Source organism: Xiphophorus maculatus, chromosome 5 (genome assembly GCF_002775205.1).
Source record: "Xiphophorus maculatus strain JP 163 A chromosome 5, X_maculatus-5.0-male, whole genome shotgun sequence".
In the NCBI taxonomy this organism is placed as follows: Eukaryota; Metazoa; Chordata; class Actinopteri; order Cyprinodontiformes; family Poeciliidae; genus Xiphophorus; species Xiphophorus maculatus.
In genome coordinates this window covers 15,805,503-15,824,613 of record NC_036447.1, presented here as the reverse complement: position 1 = coordinate 15,824,613, position 19,111 = coordinate 15,805,503, and the positions used below count along the sequence as shown (strand labels likewise).

General features: G+C 39.1%; 3 protein-coding genes across 4 annotated transcripts in view; 1 reads left to right on the top strand and 2 right to left on the bottom strand.

The window, feature by feature from the left end:
- Nucleotides 1-659: 659 nt before the first annotated feature.
- ndufb6 (NADH:ubiquinone oxidoreductase subunit B6) lies at nt 660-3,118 on the bottom strand. Its single transcript, XM_005807124.3, has 4 exons — nt 2,853-3,118; nt 1,609-1,701; nt 960-1,004; nt 660-819 (listed from the first exon to the last, which is right to left on the bottom strand). The coding sequence occupies exons 1-4, from the start codon at nt 3,030-3,032 to the stop codon at nt 754-756; spliced, it is 384 nt and encodes a 127-aa protein (XP_005807181.1). The 5' UTR covers nt 3,033-3,118; the 3' UTR covers nt 660-753.
- A 961-nt stretch (nt 3,119-4,079) lies between these two features.
- Nucleotides 4,080-16,404, top strand: LOC102225549 (PRELI domain-containing protein 1, mitochondrial-like). Of its 2 annotated transcripts, XM_023333559.1 has the most exons (7): nt 4,080-4,225; nt 5,076-5,282; nt 6,629-6,854; nt 6,985-7,098; nt 8,245-8,323; nt 9,961-9,986; nt 13,133-13,256. In XM_023333559.1, exons 2-7 carry the CDS (start codon nt 5,191-5,193, stop codon nt 13,166-13,168), a joined length of 573 nt encoding a protein of 190 aa, XP_023189327.1. In that variant the 5' UTR covers nt 4,080-4,225; nt 5,076-5,190; the 3' UTR covers nt 13,169-13,256. The 2 variants fall into 2 exon arrangements, with proteins under 2 accessions (XP_023189327.1, XP_023189326.1); XM_023333558.1 differs by lacking the exon at nt 9,961-9,986 and having other exon boundaries at nt 13,133-16,404.
- The window catches only part of mxd4 (MAX dimerization protein 4), a 32,733-nt gene continuing 27,930 nt past the window's right edge, over nt 14,309-19,111 (bottom strand). Inside the window, exon 6 of the mRNA XM_005807170.2 lies at nt 14,309-18,915. Within this exon, the coding sequence (XP_005807227.1) occupies nt 18,737-18,915 (179 nt within the window). The 3' untranslated portion in view covers nt 14,309-18,736. The remainder of the gene's footprint in view (nt 18,916-19,111) is intronic.

Below are 19,111 nucleotides of genomic sequence, written 5' to 3'. Positions count from 1 at the left end.
ATGCACATTATTGATAGATTTGCTCTCCCGACTTGAATCCCATTGAAAACTTGCGAGGGTCAGCTGAAGATTCATTCCAAAAGACCATCAAATTTGAAGCAGCTTGAGCCTGCAGGCTGTTATCCAACAAAAATAAAAATACAAAATGACTGATAGCGTCAAGGGTTTTATTAAATTAATTAGTTTCTGTGTTCAAAGCAAAACACAACTCTCATTTATAAATCTAGAATGCTTAAAAGGGTGTTTGAATTTTTGGGGGGAAAAAATAAATATTTTAAAATAAAATTTTGTCCTCAACTATGTTCAAAGCATGACTTCAAACATGCCCTGATTTAGATTACATCTAATCAACAAAGGAAAAGCAGCTACGACTTTATCTATACATGTTATTTCATGAGCGTTTCCATCTGGATTTCATAAACCAGTTTGTTTTCCTAAAGTTTATGCTGCAGATATTCATGTTGCCGTATGGCTTCATCACTGAGAATAACATCCAATCCCCCAAACACGTTTTCAAAATTCACATCCCCAATTGTTTCCGTACCTTATCTTGGTGATTTTTATGAATTAAGACAACTGCTGTTTGGCAGATGAGCAACCAGTAAATCAGAGATCAGCAAATATTTCTGGTTAAAAGAATTTCTCTACAAACATTCGAGCCATGTTCTTGTGCATAAAGTACACCGTTTATTTTTGTAATATACATTTTTTTTTACAACAGAAACTCAAAAAATTTAATGAAATATTTCAGGTTCAGTGATGGCCATGTGTTTCAGGGAGACCAGGAAGAACTTCACCCGTCTCAACAATGGTGTCACCCTGAAAACAAAAAAACATTTTAGAGAGCAGGTCTATGACATTAAAGTTGACTAAAGAAAGGTACAAACCTTTATCATTACATAAAAATAAAAGTAACAGAGTCAGAATTTTTTAAAAAGAAAAAAAGAAATCACACTCACAGGGAAAAGCTTGGGTTTTATTTCCACGATGCCATAAGGTCTTTGCTGTGAAGAAAAATGACACCATTGTTTAGTCTCTCCTGATCAAATAAGCTTTAATTCACTTATTGGTAACAATTATTTTCTAACTATCAAGGGCAAGAAATACAGCCTGACAGTTCCTTTGTTACAATTACATTTAATTATCTGCTTGTCTCTTTTTGTGTCTCAGAGCATCTGCTTTGATCCTAATCTGTCTCTGCACTTTAATTTGCAACAGAGACTTCATTCTGACAGCCTTACATCACTAATATCAGATTTGCACCACTCTTGATTATTTTTGTTAGTAATTTTTGGTATTTGTAGATTTCCAGTGACACAAAAAAAGAAAGCTCTGTAACTTTGGACTGCCTTAGACAAATAATTGCTTTACTTCGCTCAGGTCAGACCCTAAATTTTAATTGAATTCTTCCTATGAAAACCTACATTAAAAAAAAAAAAAAAAATCAGAAAAGTTTAACTTTGAAGCTATATTTTCTTTCTTTGTCTGACTGCAACAATATGGGTTTGTTTCAATATACTGATATGAGTATTTCTTCCCTAACTGTATGTCTAATTAAAAAACAACAACAAAAATAAACACAAAATGTCACAATTTCTGTGAACTTACAGCTGCGTGGTATTTCACATAGTAGTGGGCAAGCCAGGCAGGTATCAGCAGCCGTGTTACTGTGAAAACACCACCTTTGTACACCTGGTAGGTCTGCAAATACAGAAATGGATCAGCATTAAATAAATACATTTAAAAAAAAGATTTAAAAAAGGTAGATAATTCCAAGACATTTTAGTTAACAAATAATGACCATTTTTTCTCAACTCGAGGATTGAACTGGCCAGTAAGGATGCAAAGGTATTTGAGTGCAGTCATTAAATGGTTACATGGAACATATTGAATAGCATCTTCATAACAAACACCTTTTGAAGACTTAAAGACTTTTAGTTGAAATATAAATTAAAAAATCAAATGAAGGTTGATACAACAACAGCAGATCTTTAATGTATTGTGGTGCTAAGCCGATCAGTGATTTATAAACTAACAGCAGTGTTTTAAAGTGTATTCTTTGAGCTACAGGGAGCCAGTGTAGGAACTTTAAAGTGAGTCGTCCAAACTTCAACTTCCCGACTGACTCCATGATATTTTGTCCCAGGATTTACTGAGTAAATAAACATGCTACAAGTCTCCAGAACCACAAAAATGGGGTTCTGGACACTTGCATATTTGAAATGCTGAAAATAAGCATATTTTCAGCTTATGCTTAATTCTTCTTCTACAACGGATTCTCCAATGTTCAACAGGCTGAAAAAGTTTAAGACTGCACTTATCATTAAAAGTATGATGTGTTGACTTTGGATAAACTTATTGCAGCATTGTTTTTAATTTAACCATTCAAAATGTTCCTGTGTCATTTTGATTTACGAACGTAACAGAGAAGTTAGATTTACAAAATTAGCAGAGAAGACTCAATCATTTTAGCCGTCAGAGTAGCTTTATCTACACAGGTCTGATGATTTACTTCTACATACATTTTACTCTGTTTGCTGGTGAACTTCAAAGAAAGAATACATTTTCTGGGTACTGCAAATACAGTAATTACAATTGCTCAAACTGTGATCTGAAATTTAACTAAACTGATAAACTACAGAAGATGTAGCAATTAGTATTGCACTGTAAAATATGCAAACAATGGCCTATATACAGACCACTGTTTTAATTAGATACTTTAAGCCTAACTAAATAATTTTCGCACCATAATATCATTGTAAGTTTAATGAAGCGCACATTTATCTTAATACAGCTGTATCTCGGTTCAGATCGCATTTAATATAACGTGTTGTTGTGTTTTCATGACTCACGTAAAGCCTCCACAGGCTCTTCGGCTCCAGAAACCCGGCCCAGAACTTAGCGACAGGCCCGAGAGGTTTGGGCTGCAGCACTGGCTCCCTGTGACTGAGCTCCTGGTCCTTTAGCCACTGCCTCCGGAGCTTCACTAGCTGCTGGAAGCGCAGCTTCTCGTCTGGTGGGTAGCCAGACATTATTATGCTTGAACGTTCAACCTCGACAGACCTACAATGACACCATGGAGGACACTTCCCTTAGCAGACAAGAGTAGCCGGAAATGCTACAAGAAGACAATTTAAGAGTTTGACTAATCTGAGAGTGACATCTACTGGACAACAATAGGAAGGAAACCGGTTGAGGGATACAGGCTGGGAAAAGGGAGAGAAAAGCTTTTGCGAGGTGGGGTCTATAGGTTTTCTCCTAAATACACCAAAATTTAATTTAAAAAAAAAAATCTTAATACTTTACAAGTAAATGCTGCATGAATTATTCGTCTTTAGCTGAAGGTCTTTGGAACTTCTGTGCTGTTTTTTATATTATTAATTTTAGCCGCTAGAAGGCGCCAGAAGCAAAATTCTGACAAAAACAAAGAATAATATTCCTTATTTTAACGGAACCTACCTTAAACTCGGGATTTTTTTCAAGTAATATGTAGAATATTTTATTAGGAAGTTAATTTCAAGAGACATACGTGACGTTAAACAGTTCTCTGCATCACACATTAATTTCTATGTGTGTGAAGGACACCTCACTACTTGTTCTTTTTTTTCATTTTTGTTGTTATTGTTTGTGTATCTGGGTGTGTTTTATTTGCCTGTCACTTGCTGCATAAACGGGATTATTCTATTCTATTCAATTCAAATTGACATGCTAGTAGCTGAAATAGCGAACATTTCCCCCTTTTAGATCAGTTAAGATGATTACAATTCTTTATATTTGCTAAATGAGAGAATAATTTGACAGAGAATTGCCTGGAGAAGTATTTTCTTCATTTTCTCCACATCCAGAAAATTACACGTTGTCTGTATTTGGTAGATCTTCCATTTGAACCGTATGACTTCGTTTTAGGCATCGTTTAATAAGCTTCTCCCAGTAGTTTGCTACAATATTCTGTTCGTAATTTTATAAATAGTTAGGTTAAAAGGGACCCATAGTTTTCCACCAGCCATAATTGATAAAAATAAAATAAAAATAAACATACAAAAAGAGGGATTCTTTTACTTTGAAAGTAGTCGGAAATAGTCATATGACGTCTGTCCTCGCTGTTACTTTTAGCATCATGTCTTTAATTAGCTAACGCTTGTTTATTTTTGGGATTGAAGCTCAATAAAAAAAAAACACACAATTTGCAAATGTTTCTCGACTTAGATTTTAACACTTTATAAAGGTAAGAGACGTTTAAAACGCATGTTTTCGTCGGGTCGATGTTAAGGCTAGCCATTCTGTGTAATTAACCTTGGTGCGGTTTTGTTAGGATGGTTTAATTATCATTAAACAGCTACAAGTAAAACGTTAGATGACAACAGAACTTTTAAATTACTGTGAATGTTAGTCATAGGTCTAAGCTTAATTTCTGGTCAATTAAATAATTTTGTTTTTAGAAGTAGCTAGCGCTGTCATGTGAGCTAAGCGATAACAGTGAAAATCTGTCCTGGCATGTATTGTATAAGCTTGAATTTCGACTTGCATGTGGTAACAGTGAGGAAAATAATATCACGTTAATACCATTAAAACGGTTCCCATAGTTTTCTTAGAATAGATAAAGAAGTCAAATAGGTTTATTAAAACTAATAGTCACAACACAGACGATGGCATACAGGTGCATCTCAATAAATTAGTCTATTATTTAAATAAATATTCCTGTTAACTATGATGATTTTCTGCGTACACCCAATGAAAACATACCATTTAAGATTAGAAGATTACATCAGACCAATGAACACCATTTATTAGACGTAAATATGGGCTTAATGAGCATTCTGTCCGAGACTTACTTAAAGGTTTTTATTTTCAAAGGGTAATTTTACAAACAAGCCACATTGCAAGGCATATTCTAATTTCCTCAGATGGGCTAAAGTTTGGAGATAGTTGTAGAGAGTAATGTTTACATGTGTTGCTTAGGATGCATTTTGTGTTTCACTTTAAAGGTTTTTAATTATATGGACAAATTAGTCTGAGATAAAGTGAATCTAATGTGTCTATTTCTCTCACGGATTTTTTTTTTTTTCTTTTTTCAGGACAATCCCAGTCTTTGGATGGAGTCATTTTCCAGCATCTCGCTATTTTCTATAATCATACAAAGGGTCCTCAGGTTTCAGGATTCAGGTCATAGTGCAACAAAGTTGCAGAAGAATGGTCAAATATTTTTGTAGCTCCACAGACATAAAGAGCACATGGGACCATGTTGTCTCTGCCTTTTGGCAGAGATACCCTAATCCTTTCAGGTAGTGAAACTCTTTTCATTGTCTCTATTATATCAAGCCGTATTGTTGAAACATATTTGGAGGATATGAAAAGTGAAAAAGGGATTTTTGTGATGAGTGGTAATGTGACCCAAATGTTATGTTTTACATAAAAATAAAGCTTTGTTACTGCTAACTTGTTAGAATGCATTTAGGTCGGACTAAAATATCCACTCTCGGTAACTGTTTTATTATAATAAACAGCCTTTAGAGAATTTGCAACAGATGGCGCCTTTGTGTCTAAAATAAATGCACAGCATTTTTAAAAATATCATTAAAATGTGCAAAAGGTGTCTGGCGTTTATAATAAATGATGAGGCAAATTCTAAATGAATCAATAAAAGCACCTTCCAAAGACCATTTTTAATATGCGACACATGACACTGAATGTGCATTGCTCTGAAAGAGCAAGACGACCTCAGTCATGATTAGAACAGAGAACTGAAAAACGTCACCAGGGAAGTAAAACTAGGCTCAGTCTGTTCAAGTTCTCTGGAGGGTAATCTGCTTCTTATCTCCGGCTGCCCCGGCCCGTTCTTTTTACAATGAGAACATTAAGAGTTTTGCAACACGTTGCAAACGCTGATCTGCGATCTTGAGACTAGAAATAAAATTAATATAAGAACAGTGAAATGAGCTCAGTGATGACTGTAAAAACACACACACACACAAAATCTAGACAAAAGGTTTTCAACCTGAATTAACAAAATTATTTGATGTCAGACTGAGGAACATTTATTAAAAGTCTAGTTGTTGAGTTGGTTAAATGAAGACCAAACATAAACAAATAAATTAACGTAAATACAAAGTCAATCAATGTCAAAGCCACTCTCTTGACTCATTTAGCTCTCAGCCAAAACTGCAAAAGTTAATTTCAATCAATAAGATAAAATACATTTGTGTCATTTGTTGTGGCCGTTTCGGAACTTTGCAATTATCTTTAAAAGAAACATTGGTCCTATTACTGAGCCTTAGGAGACCCTCAGATGAAAATTTTAGCATATAGAAATCTATTTTCTCCACAGCAATGTCAGTTGTTTTTTTTTAGTTAAAAAAAAATACACATGGATCATATTGTTTAGTATGTCAAAGATCACATAGATGATTCTATAAAGGATATTCTTTTTTATATGTTAGTGAAATGCTTTGACAAAGAAACAGAACTGTAGTCTCTGTTTTCTGACTTTGTTTATCAGTAAAGGGATTAGCTTAACGTGATAACAAAGCCTTCATGAAATCCTTCACCACCACTGTTTATACACAATACAAAGTCTCAAAGGTGTAAAAATACTGAGCACCCAGTGCTAACGTGACTCTATGTCTCCCAGCACCCATGTTCTCACTGAGGACGTTGTGTACCGGGAGGTGACCACGGACCACCGGCTCCTCTCCAGACGCCTGCTGATGAAGACCAATCGGCTGCCTCGCTGGGCAGAGCGGTTCTTCCCTTCCGGCATGTCTCGCTACGTCTACATCCTGGAGGACTCCATTCTGGACCCGGTCAACAGAAGCTTGACCACCTACACGTGGAACCTAAATCACACGACTCTCATGGTGAGGCCTCATTCTCTGTGAAAAGCAAAAGGAAAACAGGAAAATACATGTAAAACATTTTAGCTTAGAATCTAGTATTAGCGAATTTTTGTTCTAATGAGTGGGCACACTTTTCTCTCTCCTGGTTCAGTCTGTGGAGGAGCGTTGTGTTTTCTTAGATTCAGCAGAGCAGCCATCAACCACACAGCTAAAACGGGAAGCATGGATATCTTCAAGCATTTTTGGCTTCTCCAAACCCATTCAGGTACATTTACTTGCAGTTTACTTCCATAAGCTCACCTGTGCTGCTCACCTGGATTGCTTTATAGACGTCCCTTTTAACGCTCGTTTCTTGTGACGTGCAGACATTTTGAGTTCTGCCAAGGTGTTTAGAAGTAGCCAAGAGGCTGATTGTATGTTTGGAGAAGCTGCAGAACTCCACTACTTAGTGGGGAGAATCAGTAGACAGGACAGCTGTTAAGCAAATAGAATTTTATTGTTGAATAGAAGTCTGGAAATCTCATTTGCAGTTTGAGTTTGTAACATGAGAAAGTATCAAAAAGTTTAAGGGGGCACAAGTACCATTCCTAGTCACTGTTTGTAATTTAGTTCACCTGTCAAGGGGAGTTTATTAATTTTCAAATGTTTAATCATTTGATCTATTACTTTAAGGGTGTTGTAGAGAACATTTCAGTTCAAAGTACTTTGCAGGATGAAAACATAAAACAGAAATATACTGCATCGACATGAAGGAAAGTGATGAAAAGTCTGAAGACTGAAATTAATGATGTTTGTATTGGTATAATAAGTGGAAGAGTCAAAGGCAACTCTAATAAGCAGATGGGGTTTTAGCTTCGATCTAAAGGAAGTCAGTGTTCCAGCAGTTTTTCAGTTTTCTGGATGTTTTTTCCAGATTAGTGCAGCATAAAAACTGAATGCTTCTTCTCCATATTGCAGAGTATTTTAAAATCATAGATCTGGAGCGTTGATGTGACAACAACATGGCTTCAATGTATTTTGGTGCTAAGCCATTCAGTGATTGCTAAACCAAATATCTTCATGTGTGCTCTCTGGGTCACAAGGAGCCAGTGAAAGAACGTTGGGACTGGGTGATGTGCTTTATGTTCCTGGTTTTAGTGAGAACGCGAGCAGCAGCAGCGCTCTGGATCAGCTGCAGTTGGATGACACTTCAGATAGACCTTTGAGGACACTGTTGCAGTAATCAAACTAAAGATAAATGCAAGATCTTGTTGGGATATTAGACCTTCAATCTAAGCAGTACTAAAACCATTAACTGTAATTAAAATCACAATATTCCAGACTTTATTAAACATCTCCAGTCAGACAGAGACACATAGGAGTGTCTGTCTGTTGTCATTAAATTACCATGTCCTGTTGTGTACTTTCCCAGGAGTTTGGATTGGCCCGCTTCAAGAGCAACCAGGTGAAGGCCATGAAGGGGCTGGAATACGCGCTGTCCAATCTGCAGGGTATGTATGCTAGGTTTGAGCTTCAGATGAGGGCAAGGCAAAGTGTAACGTCTTATTAATATGTAATATGTTTAAATAACAAAATATTCGAGAAACTTCTCCTGTTGTTCCTGCTCCGGCAAAAGTATAAAGTTTGGAGGTCTGACATAAAAGAAGACAAAGTCACTTTTGAGAAAGAAAACCATAAACTGTTCAGTTAGAAACAAATGTAATCTGCTATTAACAGATAGCTGCTTGTTTTGATCTGTCACAGTTAGGCCTGTCACGATAACAAGTTTTGCTGAGTGATTCATTGTCTCAAAAATGATTGCGATAAACGATAATATTGTGTGAAGACCTTTTTACACTGATTTAATGGAAATGACGTAATAATGCATGCGATTTCCTGCCAAAGATAGATACACTTTATTATCAAAAGAACATTTAACACTGGAACTGATAAACAAATAAACAAAACAACCAAAAACAAAATGGATTCTCAGTCTCCATTGATAAAAAATTTCCTTGAATAAAAACTAAACAACATAAAGCCAAAGTGGAAATAAATACCTCATTCAACCAAAAGAGTGCAGATTATGAAGTCTATATACTATAATGCCCTTCAATAATTAGATTTAAATAGAGAAAATGGGCACATCGACTACCTGATGCAATAATTCACACTACACGATTTTTTGCTCCTATTTTTCCCCTTATGACAATCTTAGAACATTAGTTGTTCTAAGATTGTCGATTTCGTTATCCTGTAGTGTGTGGTGTGTTACGGTTTTCCCAGACTGGGAGCGTTAACCAGCCTGTTGAATGTGACAGGTAGCCAATCAGAAAGCACAGATTCCCTCAGTGCTTTCTGAGGGGAAATTACTGAGGGGAATCCCAAACAGCTGACACAGCGTCACCCGAAGTCCAGTGGACATTGGAGATGATATGTGGAAACAACATTAATGTTTATTCAACATGAAAAGAATATAGAAATGACAAGAGGAGGAGTTGGAGCGAAATTGCTACCGCAGTTGATAAACCCGGTAACTTTTCAGCTGTTCTTTAACGTGACATAAATAGGTTCTAATGATTTTCATTCAGTCAGGAGTTTACACTGACACTAGCCACATGCATTGCAGGTAGATTGTAGTAAAGCATTGATTAATGCCTGGTTTTAAAATTAGTTAACTGAACTTGTAGCCATTATTTTGTGCCCATTGTTGGACACCACACGGCAGGAACGAACCGATAGAACCTTTTATACCTAGGATTTCTGTCGGCTAATGTGTGGTCTGTCAAGTTTTGAAAATGGGCCGACAATCGGCCCTTTACACTAAGGAAATGAGGAAGGGAGGGTCAGTGGAGAGCACCGGAGTTGAGCCTTTTTTCATTCAGTGTCATCAACAGAAAGAGAAAAAGGCCGGAAGAGACGATTAAAGCCGATAATTAAAATGACGCCGATAGTTTTAATTTATCGTACGATTCATTGATTTATCGTTTATCGCGACAGGCCTAGTCACAGTGTAGCTTCTTGCGCGGTCTGGTAGTCCTGTGCTCCAAACTGCGTTGTGCTGATGCAGCAGCGTACTGTTGTCTAAAAGGGCGTTCTCCCATTGTTGTGATTCTGTTTTATTGCCCCATTGTTGATGGCTCTGCAGGACTGGGCATCAGGCTGAGCGTTGGGGTGAGTATGTTGGGTGGGTGGCGGGGTGGCATCAATTTGACACTCTTGGCCTCTGCCCATGGTTGTCACATGAGCCTGCAACAATAGATAGAGTAGTGGAGGTACTGACACCCCCGTTCTTCTGGGAAAATATTACCAGTTAGAGCAACAATGTCTTTATGTGGTCCTCAAAACACCAATAAAATGGCTGTTTTGATGCAGCATGGATAACCTAGCATTACTTCCAGCAGTTGCAATTTGTGAAAAATTGCCTGCATGCATTATTATTTATAATTCATTTTTGTTTGTCGCAAGCAAAAACTCTAGCGGCATCTAAATATTAAAATGAGCTGAAAATGCATGATATAATCAGAGCATGTGCATTGCTTCCATATCTCAGATTAAAAGGCCCAAATAAAGTCATTGTTATTTAGTACATTTTGATTTGAAGCTTGTGGTTTGTTTTTGTAGTTTTTCTGTTACTGTAGACTGTCAGTAAGTCACATAGCCTAGAAACACACCAAGTTTTGGTCCTTCTTATATATTGTAGTCATTTGGTTGTTTGTAGGGATTTTGATTCAGAGCCAAATTTGAGGGAAAGTGGTGAAGTGTTATGTGTGCAAAGGATTTCAGAAAAATTGGCATGCGGTTTTCCTAGGTCTGTTTTTCTGCTGTCATTAGCTCCACATAAAAACAGACTGCTTTTAATTTTCTGCCTTAAGCATGTAGCTGCATGTTGCATTTCTGTTTTGCTGTTGACAAACTGTCACTGCTGCCAGCAGCAGTTGTTCAAGAAGCCTGGAGGAATTTATTTCCATATGCAGAGGTTTTAACCCTTGAACTTTTTCACATTTTCTCCAAGTTGTAAAGAAGGTTGAAGCAAAGTTAGGTTATACAAATATCTCAACGTCATCCAGTAATTGGAAGATCACGGCACAACTGCACTCTTAGCAACATTAGACAGTGAGCGCGCTAATCTGAGAAGCAACCATCGGTTTTGATCATTGTAGGTCTGGACGAGCTGCAGAGTCCCACAGCTCCTGTAGAGAATATGGCAAACGTGTGAGAGAAGGTGCTTTACTCTGAAAGCTAAACTGAACCCTCTCTCCTGCATTCAACATGCATGGTGCAAAACTAAAACCCCATCCTGAATGCACACCACACTTTTCAGATTTTTTTACAGCAAAAACAAGAAAAATGTCATTTTCCTTCCAGCTCGTAAGTATGCACAAATTTGTGTTGGTGTGTTACAAAACACGTTGTCGTCTGTGGTTGTAGTGTGACTAAATGTGAAAAGGGTCAAGAAGATGACGATTTCCTGAGGCGCCTTAGAAAACCAAACTTGTATTTTGTTCTACTCCCACTTTGCTTTCTGTCTCTTAGCAAGTCATCAAACTGCACGTTCTCAGGTGCTTGGATGTTTTGAGCTTACTAAAAATCAGGTGACAGCTGGGATATTGCGTTATATGTTTACCACATTTGAATTTTTAATTTTGAAGAAGGAAAAAAAACAGAATTGGTAAAAGATTTGAATCGGCAAGTCAAATCTCAAAGCAAACCAAAACTTTGTCAGCCTCCAGAAGCCTCATTGGTACATCTCCTTTTTTTTTGTTCTTTTACAAAATAAGCAAAACCTTCTTAGCGTAAGTACTTTAAGAATATTGGAGTAAACTTTTCACAGTAGCTGCGATACAATGAGGCGACCTCAGAACTTTTCTACCTGCTTTTTCACTTTGCTGAAATCCGCTGCAAGGTTTGAAGAGACCGGTTCATCCCTGCTGTCCATTCGGTCTTTATTGTGCTTATTGATCTCCCTTGAGGTTCGAAGGTTCACCGTCAGGACAGACACACACACACGCACTCAGGCACTCACACTCCATAGCCCACGGCAGTGAATCCATTGTGAGCCAGTTCAAACCAGCATAAAAATGAGGGTGTTCTGTTTACTTGTAGGATCTCCAAGGTCCTCTGTGCTTGTTGTTATGTCACCTATTCATCTGACATCCTTGAGTCCATAATATGGAAAACAGATGACTGGCTGTCTGGAACTCAGACAGCTCTCAAATGAACTCAGATTAAATTAAAGCCTTTAAGATATTGCCTGTTTAGAGTAAGGATACAGAGACTCATTCTCGTTTTAAACTCTTATTTTTTTGGAAATGATCTCAGGTAAGCCAATAAGTGAGAGTTAAACCCATGGTAGTAATTGCAGTTGAGCCTTGCACTCCTAACTTGATGCCTGCAGCATCGGTAAATCTGTCAACATGCTTAGACAACGGTGCCTTTGATGCCTCCTCAGATTTTCTTAAAAACACAAAAATATTACAAGAAAGTCACCTGAAACCCTGCCTTGCAAAAGTTATTCTGTCCCTTTAACATGTTCACATTTTTTTTTATGTGACAACCACAACAAAGGGTCGTTGGGTGGTTGTGTGAAATGCCTTAGGACAAATAAAGCTCTTTCTATTCTCATGGAAACACAGCAGACAGATCAGAGATAAATGTGTTGCACAAATCAAACCTACACAGCTGCCCACCTGAACGGACAGACTGGGTAAGAAAGCCATTACTGAAGAAAATCCTGCCTTAGTGTTACAGTGGACATGTGGGAGAAGGCGATCTGGTCAGATGAGACCAAACTGAACCTTCTGGCCTACATGCAGAATGTGGCAGCATCATGCTGTGGGGATGTTTTTCAGGGATGCAGGGAAAGGGAAGCCGGTCATTTGATGGGAAGGTTAGTGGCGCTAAATATCGGACAAAGATTTCAGGCTTCCAGCAGCGTGGTCATCCAGTCTGTAGATAAAGCGTGTTCTGCTGATTGTCTGTTCTGAACAGACAATCTTTGCCAAGATATGAAAATTGATGTTCAAGCTTAATCTTTGTGGTTGAGCTTGAACTATTTTTTAAAGAATAATGTTCAAAGCCACGTAAGCAGAATCCTAAAGACTTCACATTTACACACTACTGTTGGTCTACGACTTAAAATCCCAATTAATTATACTGTGTTCAGGTTTGTAGTTGCAACATGGCAAAATGGAAAAAAAAGATCAAGATGTATGAATACTTTTTCAACGAGTCATGCAGATGTTGAATATTCATGCCTTGGTTATTGATTTAAGGAAAGTTGATCTTCTTTCTGTCTGATCCCGCTCTGGCTCTGGTAGGAGAGGCGCCGCAACGGCTACTCCGGGACTCAGTGAGACCCCCGTCAGAAAAGGCCAAGGAGGCGGCCAAGACTCTGGCTTCAGCTGCCGCCACTCCGCAGAAATCCCAGCAGTACGTCTGACGGCCGGGAGCGGGAGGCTCAGGGCCTAAGATGAGGGCTAACTGTGACTGACTTGGTTCTTTTCATCATGTGTGTTTTTTTTCTTTCTGTCTCAGTTCTGTTAAATCTCAGGTGTTTGTATGAAAGCCGTCTGCCTTTCAGTGCTAGAAAATGTCAGTCAGCCAGGTGTAAATAGTGAGTCCAGATAACTTCACATTTTAAGTTCTCCCAGTAGAGAGAGACGATGTTGATTTTATTTTTACCTTTTAGAGCTAATATATAGAGCTAATATATGCATCAGTAATTTGTGACATGATCATTAGAAAGCATAAACTGCCTATGCTGACACTGACGATCACAACAGACTGGCTCTATCAGAATGAGCAACATTTTCACTGATTTACTGTAACGTATTCAGGCTGTAACTGAATGACTGCTTCTGAGGTGCAATAATGAAACTGAATCAACTTTTATTTTAAAGCTTGTTCTTAAGATCATTCTGATTTCAGCGACTGCATTCCTTTCAAGTTTGAATTTGACTGGATTTTTATTTGTTGTCTAAGCCTTGGATAAAAGATACAATATGACGGATGTATTCCTGATTTTTTTTTTTTTCTGGTCATTTTAAACAGACAAGCTCTTATAAAATAGAAAAATCTTCAGCACGTCCAACTTCAGAAAGCTCTTTTGTTAAACGAGCTTCAATAGAACTTAAAAAAAAAAGGTTACATGATTGACAGATGCTTATTGTTTATGGGATCAGCTAACGTCTTTCTGCTGCTGCAGCAAGAAGCTCCACTTTGACCTTTAAAAGTTAATATTCCAGACTTCAGCTTCACAGCTGCACAAACCAAACAGGAAGCCCCCTAACATTTCAGCTCTTTTATCTGCCTTTTCCTGCTGCTTTGCTCAGCTGCGTGCATGAATAAGTCACAGCAACATGTTTATGTATAAAACATTTTAATTATATTACAATGAGACAACACACAATACCTTCAAGTGTTTGCTAAAATGTAGCCAGCACCAGGTACTCGTGTAGACGCGCTCATACGCACAAAACCAAAAAAAAAAAAAAGGAACTTAATAACATCTTCTGTATGCAATTACATATCCTCTATAAAGGAACATATTTCACAGGTCTCTGGCACAGAACTCTCCCTCCCCTGCTCAGCACGCTGGTCCCCAACTGTTTCTCCATAATCCTCTGTACTAAACCCCCAGCCAGAGATCCTCCTGCTGATGCGGCTCTGGAGGGTTCTACCTCTACGTGTGAAGATGTGATGAAGGCTGAAAAAGGGCGGAAAGCTGACCTAAAGCCTAAAGGGTACTTAAAGCTATCCACGTTGTATTACCAGACACAAATTCTTAATTAATCATGGAAGGAATAAAAGTGACCATTTGTTTGGCAGGAATAATATTTCTAATGGAAGTCATTGTGTGGATTTTAAAAGCAGCAATAGATTCTGATCTCTGTTCAAGGTGTGCTGATGTTATTTTCTCTGAGCCTGTTGATGTTTCCAAGCCTACATGCTTTGCAGAAAGTGCACTATACCTACGCTAATCTCTGAGCAACAGTAACGCAAAAGTAGGCATGGGCCAGTAAAGATATTCTCACGATAAAATGTTGAGCAAAAAAAAAAAATTTACCACGGTGATAACAGAAAAATATAAAACATCTAATTGTGTTTGTCTCAAAGCAGCCAGAGCTGCCCATCGCATGAGAAAAGTCTCACAGAAAGTCTGTTTCCAACCACCTGACTAGCAGGTGGGGCAGCTAGCATCGTGTTACTGTGGCTCCATCTAGCTGAAGAAAAAACTCTGGTCACTCCAGAGCCTTATTTTGGCATTTCATTTAAAGTGCCTTTCAATTACAGATGCACTGATAAATCATTAAGACATTGGAATCGACCAATTTCCACCCAATATCAATACTGTTAAAAGGACTTTTAAAAATCAATCATCCAGAGCCTCGGAACTAGCCATTCAGGATAGCATTAGGATAACATTTCCTAATGTTATTTTGGATACAGATCTACAACCTCCACCACTCACAGATTTTTGTCAGTTTTGTCAGTTTTGCAGTTCTAAAATGTATTCATTTATTTTTTATTAAATTGGGAGGCGATTCCTGACACCTGGTCAGAAAAAGCCTAATTGGTGCATTTCTACTTTAATCCTACTTTCAGTTTTTTGTGGTTTTGAAATCTGAACCTTTTAAAGCCTCAATACCAGCAACTGGCCCATGCCTACGCAGAAGCCGACATCAAAACTCATCTTTGCTTGCATGTGTTGCTGATATATGTACATTTATACATATACATTTATATTTATTCAGCTCATACAATCTCTGCTTAGAAAAGGCACATCTTTACAGGAACCTCCATACACGCCTTCCCCCTTTTAAACCTTAACCAGAATGTTGACTAACGTCCGGTCGGCTGCTCAGCAACCACTCAGCATGACTGTGTGTGCTATTTTTTTTTTCCCAACGACAGAACTGAAACATCATAATCTCACATCCGACTCTCAACTCGCCCCAATCCCTGTTGCGTCTCATATAGGAGGTTCTGTGCGAGAGAATCATCCCATGCCTTCAATAATAGTATACTCAGTTGTTCATTTTGACCAACATGGATGCCTTTTTTTTTTGCAACAAAAAAAAGTTTAGTTTTTTGCAACAAACAGTCATGTACAAATGCTCTGACATGAATGTAAACTGTTTATGACCACAAAAAAAAAAAAATTTAACCTGGGGTTGGGTTTCTTCTTTTTTTGTGCCCTCCTGCAGTGTATGGAGAGAGTGCAGATAGGAGGTAAAAAAAAAAGAAAAAAAAAAAAAGAGTGTTGGTCACCATAAATGCACCACAGAGTAAGAGCAAAATAAACCACCTGCTTGTCTTTAAAAATCCCTGCCCTGTCCACCCTCCCTTGTCTGAAAGCACAAGATGGTCATATTGCTGTTAGTCAAGAAGTCCTCCTGATCGATGGGTAACACTAGTTTTTTTTTTTCTTTTTCAGTTTGGGTCGGACCACCTGGGAGCTCGGAGGATAACACCTTAAGCTGCCATTGATTGGATTATTCTTTTATCACTCCTCTCCCAGGCGGCTCCCGCAGAACAAACATTTAGTCAAAATACAATAATTGTAAAAAAAAAAAAAAAAATTAAAGAAGATGAAGAAGCTTCAAGCCCAGACGTTTAGAGCCCCCCCGCTGGTGTCCGTTCGGTGGGGCTGTGGAGCGAATAGAAGCTGCCATGGGAGTTCACCAGTGTGTGTGTTTTTGTTTATTTCCATGACAGAGGTGGCTGGGGCAGCGGGGGCTCCTGGACAGGGTGCGGCGATGGCTCCAAGCAGAAGCCAAGGGGCGGCGGGGGGGACACTGATACCCCTCTGCTTGTGGAAGTGTAGAGAAAACAAGGAGGAGGAGGGGGGGGAGTGTGACCTGAGTTGGGGAGGTAACGAGGAGGAGGAAGAGGAGGAGGAGGAGGAAGGCTCACCAAGGCACAGAATGACAGCAGGAGAGTCACCCAAGAGAGGGGGGGCCAGTGTATGAGCTCCCCTGCCCCCACTCTCCCTTCAACAAGCCTGGCCTCCTGTCTGTCTGTCTCTTTTATATAGATATATATTTATAGATATAGATAGATATACTCACTCTTTTTTTGACTTTTTTTTCAGCTTTAAAGAACATTTAGGAAAATATAATACAAAACTCAGTACAAGAAATATAGACTACACTAGCTGGTTTCACTTTAAGTGATGAGTAGCTTCTTTTCTTTCCAGGTTTTTTTTTTCTTCTATTTTTAGCAGTTTTGTATTTTTTTGGTCAGACCCACCCGCCGTAGTGGACGAGCTGCTGTTTTGTTTTTTTGTTTTTTTTAAAGTGCCAAGCTCTACAGACTGCAAAAAGACCGGGGGGTGGGTGGGTGGCTGGGTGGGTGGGGTTGAGTGAGGTGGAGGTCGGAGGGACTTATTGATTACTAACACCGTCAGAGAGCAACAGGAGCGCCTCGTCTGTCCATAACCACTATTGTGCATCATTTACAGTCAAAGCCTGGGGGAAATTCATCCAGAAAAGCCGAGAGGAGCAATAATAATAATAATAATAATAAAGGTAGGAGAAAGCAAAGAGAAGAGCATTACTTCTGCTGGAAAAACTGAAGGATTAGTTTGCTAAGTTCTCTATCTCTTAACAGAACAAGAACAGTTTCCCACTGAGTTGTCAGCTTTGACCTGTTAATCGGACGCTGTAAATTCAGGCGAAGCGACAGAGCTGCGGAGAATTTTCCAATTCTTATCGTTAGGTGGCGCTGTGCAGACGGGCAGAGGTCAGTTAGTGAATCTGACGCAAAGGTCAGCTTACCATCTACAGGTTAAAGAAACAAAACACAACATAAACATCTCCCAATAACAATAGCTCGTGGTCCGCCAGGATCACTTCAAAACTTAAGAGGAAGCCTCTTATTTGCTACATCAATTAGCTACTGAGAAGGAAAAAACAAAACAAAACACAATGTTTGGGTTTTTATAGTTGTAGGGCAACTCATTCCTTTCTGTTTTTCTTTCTGAGTTAGTAGTCCATCCACACCATCTGGTGGTATAGTGTAGTGGTCAGTAGTGTGGAGTTAGTGGTTAGGTGACCCAACCAGAGGGAGACGTGGACAGTAACTGGATTATCTATTTACACTGTTTCTGCTCCTGCAGCTCTGATGTTTCTCCTGTCGTCTTCACTGAAAGATGAACTGACCATAAAAAAAGGTTGTGGATAAAAAAAAAAAAAAAAAAGTCACAATGTGTGTTGCATGCTTTCGGCAACCTGGCTGTGCATTCAGGATGTGATGAAGATGAACAATAAAGGGTCGATGCATTTGGACTGTGATCGTGCTCTTAATGTGACCTTTTTAGGGCCTCGGAAAAGTATTCACACCCCATGAAGTTTTTCACATTTTTCACGTTACAATTATAATCTTCAATGTAGTTTGTTGGAAATTTCGTAGCATTTGTCAGCAGAAAGCTTCAAGATGGCTATAAATATTTAGCAACAGTCATTTCTCTATGTAATGGTTGACAAACAGAAGTGCTTTTCTTTTTTTTTTTAGTGCAAAGCCTTGTTTGAACACTTTTGCCTCAGGAAGATAAATGAAACTTGCTTTTGCATTAAGCGATTAACAGGTCAAAGCTGTTCTTCTTTACTGCCTGACTAAGTAATTATCTTTCTAATTATCAGAAAGAAAAGCCACAAACTCTCCTCTGCGCTGTCTGAGCCTGCAGCAACACTAGGTTAGAAGGGGCTGTGGGGGGGCAGGATGCGTTGGGGGTCGATGGGTGCCAGGAAGGGCTCGGCTAGCATGTCAGCCTGCAGAGGCGTGGCCTGGAACAGGTGGAAGCCGTACTGCCGTCGTGGACCGGTCTGACGCAGGTAACAGGCGGCGTCGAGGGCGGGAGGGAATCAGGAAGGGAAAGCAATAGGCTGGGAGGAACTGGTTGGTTGAGCGACGGAAGGTGCCTAACAGTGGTGCGGTTGCAGTCTGTGGGAATGTGCGGCTGTGTAGCTGGTATCGCTGGAGCTGCTCTGGACGCCGTAGTGGTCCTCCTCTTCCTCCTCGTCCTCCTCCTCGCCGTCGCTGATGCTGTCCACGCTGTCCACCTCGCCCGGGGTGAACTCCATGCCCTCAATGTCCACCTCTGTTTGTACAAACAAAAGGAGACAACAAGCAAAAATGTTGATTTCCACCCGACTGTGACATATGGCACACCTGTGAGGGAGCGGGCTGCACATTAAACCTGGATTTGGGCTGCCTTTAATTCGGAGCAAACAAGGAGATCTTTGTGTTCCAGCAGGTAATCCCCCATGCATGGATAAACAACTGCAAACGTGTTT

What these genes read in the sequence shown, in the direction of transcription:
- ndufb6 (XM_005807124.3), bottom strand. Translation starts at nt 3,032, where the DNA reads ATGTCTGGCTACCCACCAGACGAGAAGCTGCGCTTCCAGCAGCTAGTG. An exon ending in AGAGCCTGTGGAGGCTTTAC is followed by an intron (nt 1,702 to 2,852) that starts GTGAGTCATGAA and finishes CTGTATTTGCAG; the next exon opens with ACCTACCAGGTGTACAAAGG. An exon ending in TAAAACCCAAGCTTTTCCCT is followed by an intron (nt 820 to 959) that starts GTGAGTGTGATT and finishes TTTTGTTTTCAG; the next exon opens with GGTGACACCATTGTTGAGAC.
- LOC102225549 (XM_023333558.1), top strand. Translation starts at nt 5,191, where the DNA reads ATGGTCAAATATTTTTGTAGCTCCACAGACATAAAGAGCACATGGGAC. An exon ending in AGATACCCTAATCCTTTCAG is followed by an intron (nt 5,283 to 6,628) that starts GTAGTGAAACTC and finishes TATGTCTCCCAG; the next exon opens with CACCCATGTTCTCACTGAGG. An exon ending in CGCGCTGTCCAATCTGCAGG is followed by an intron (nt 8,324 to 13,132) that starts GTATGTATGCTA and finishes TGGCTCTGGTAG; the next exon opens with GAGAGGCGCCGCAACGGCTA.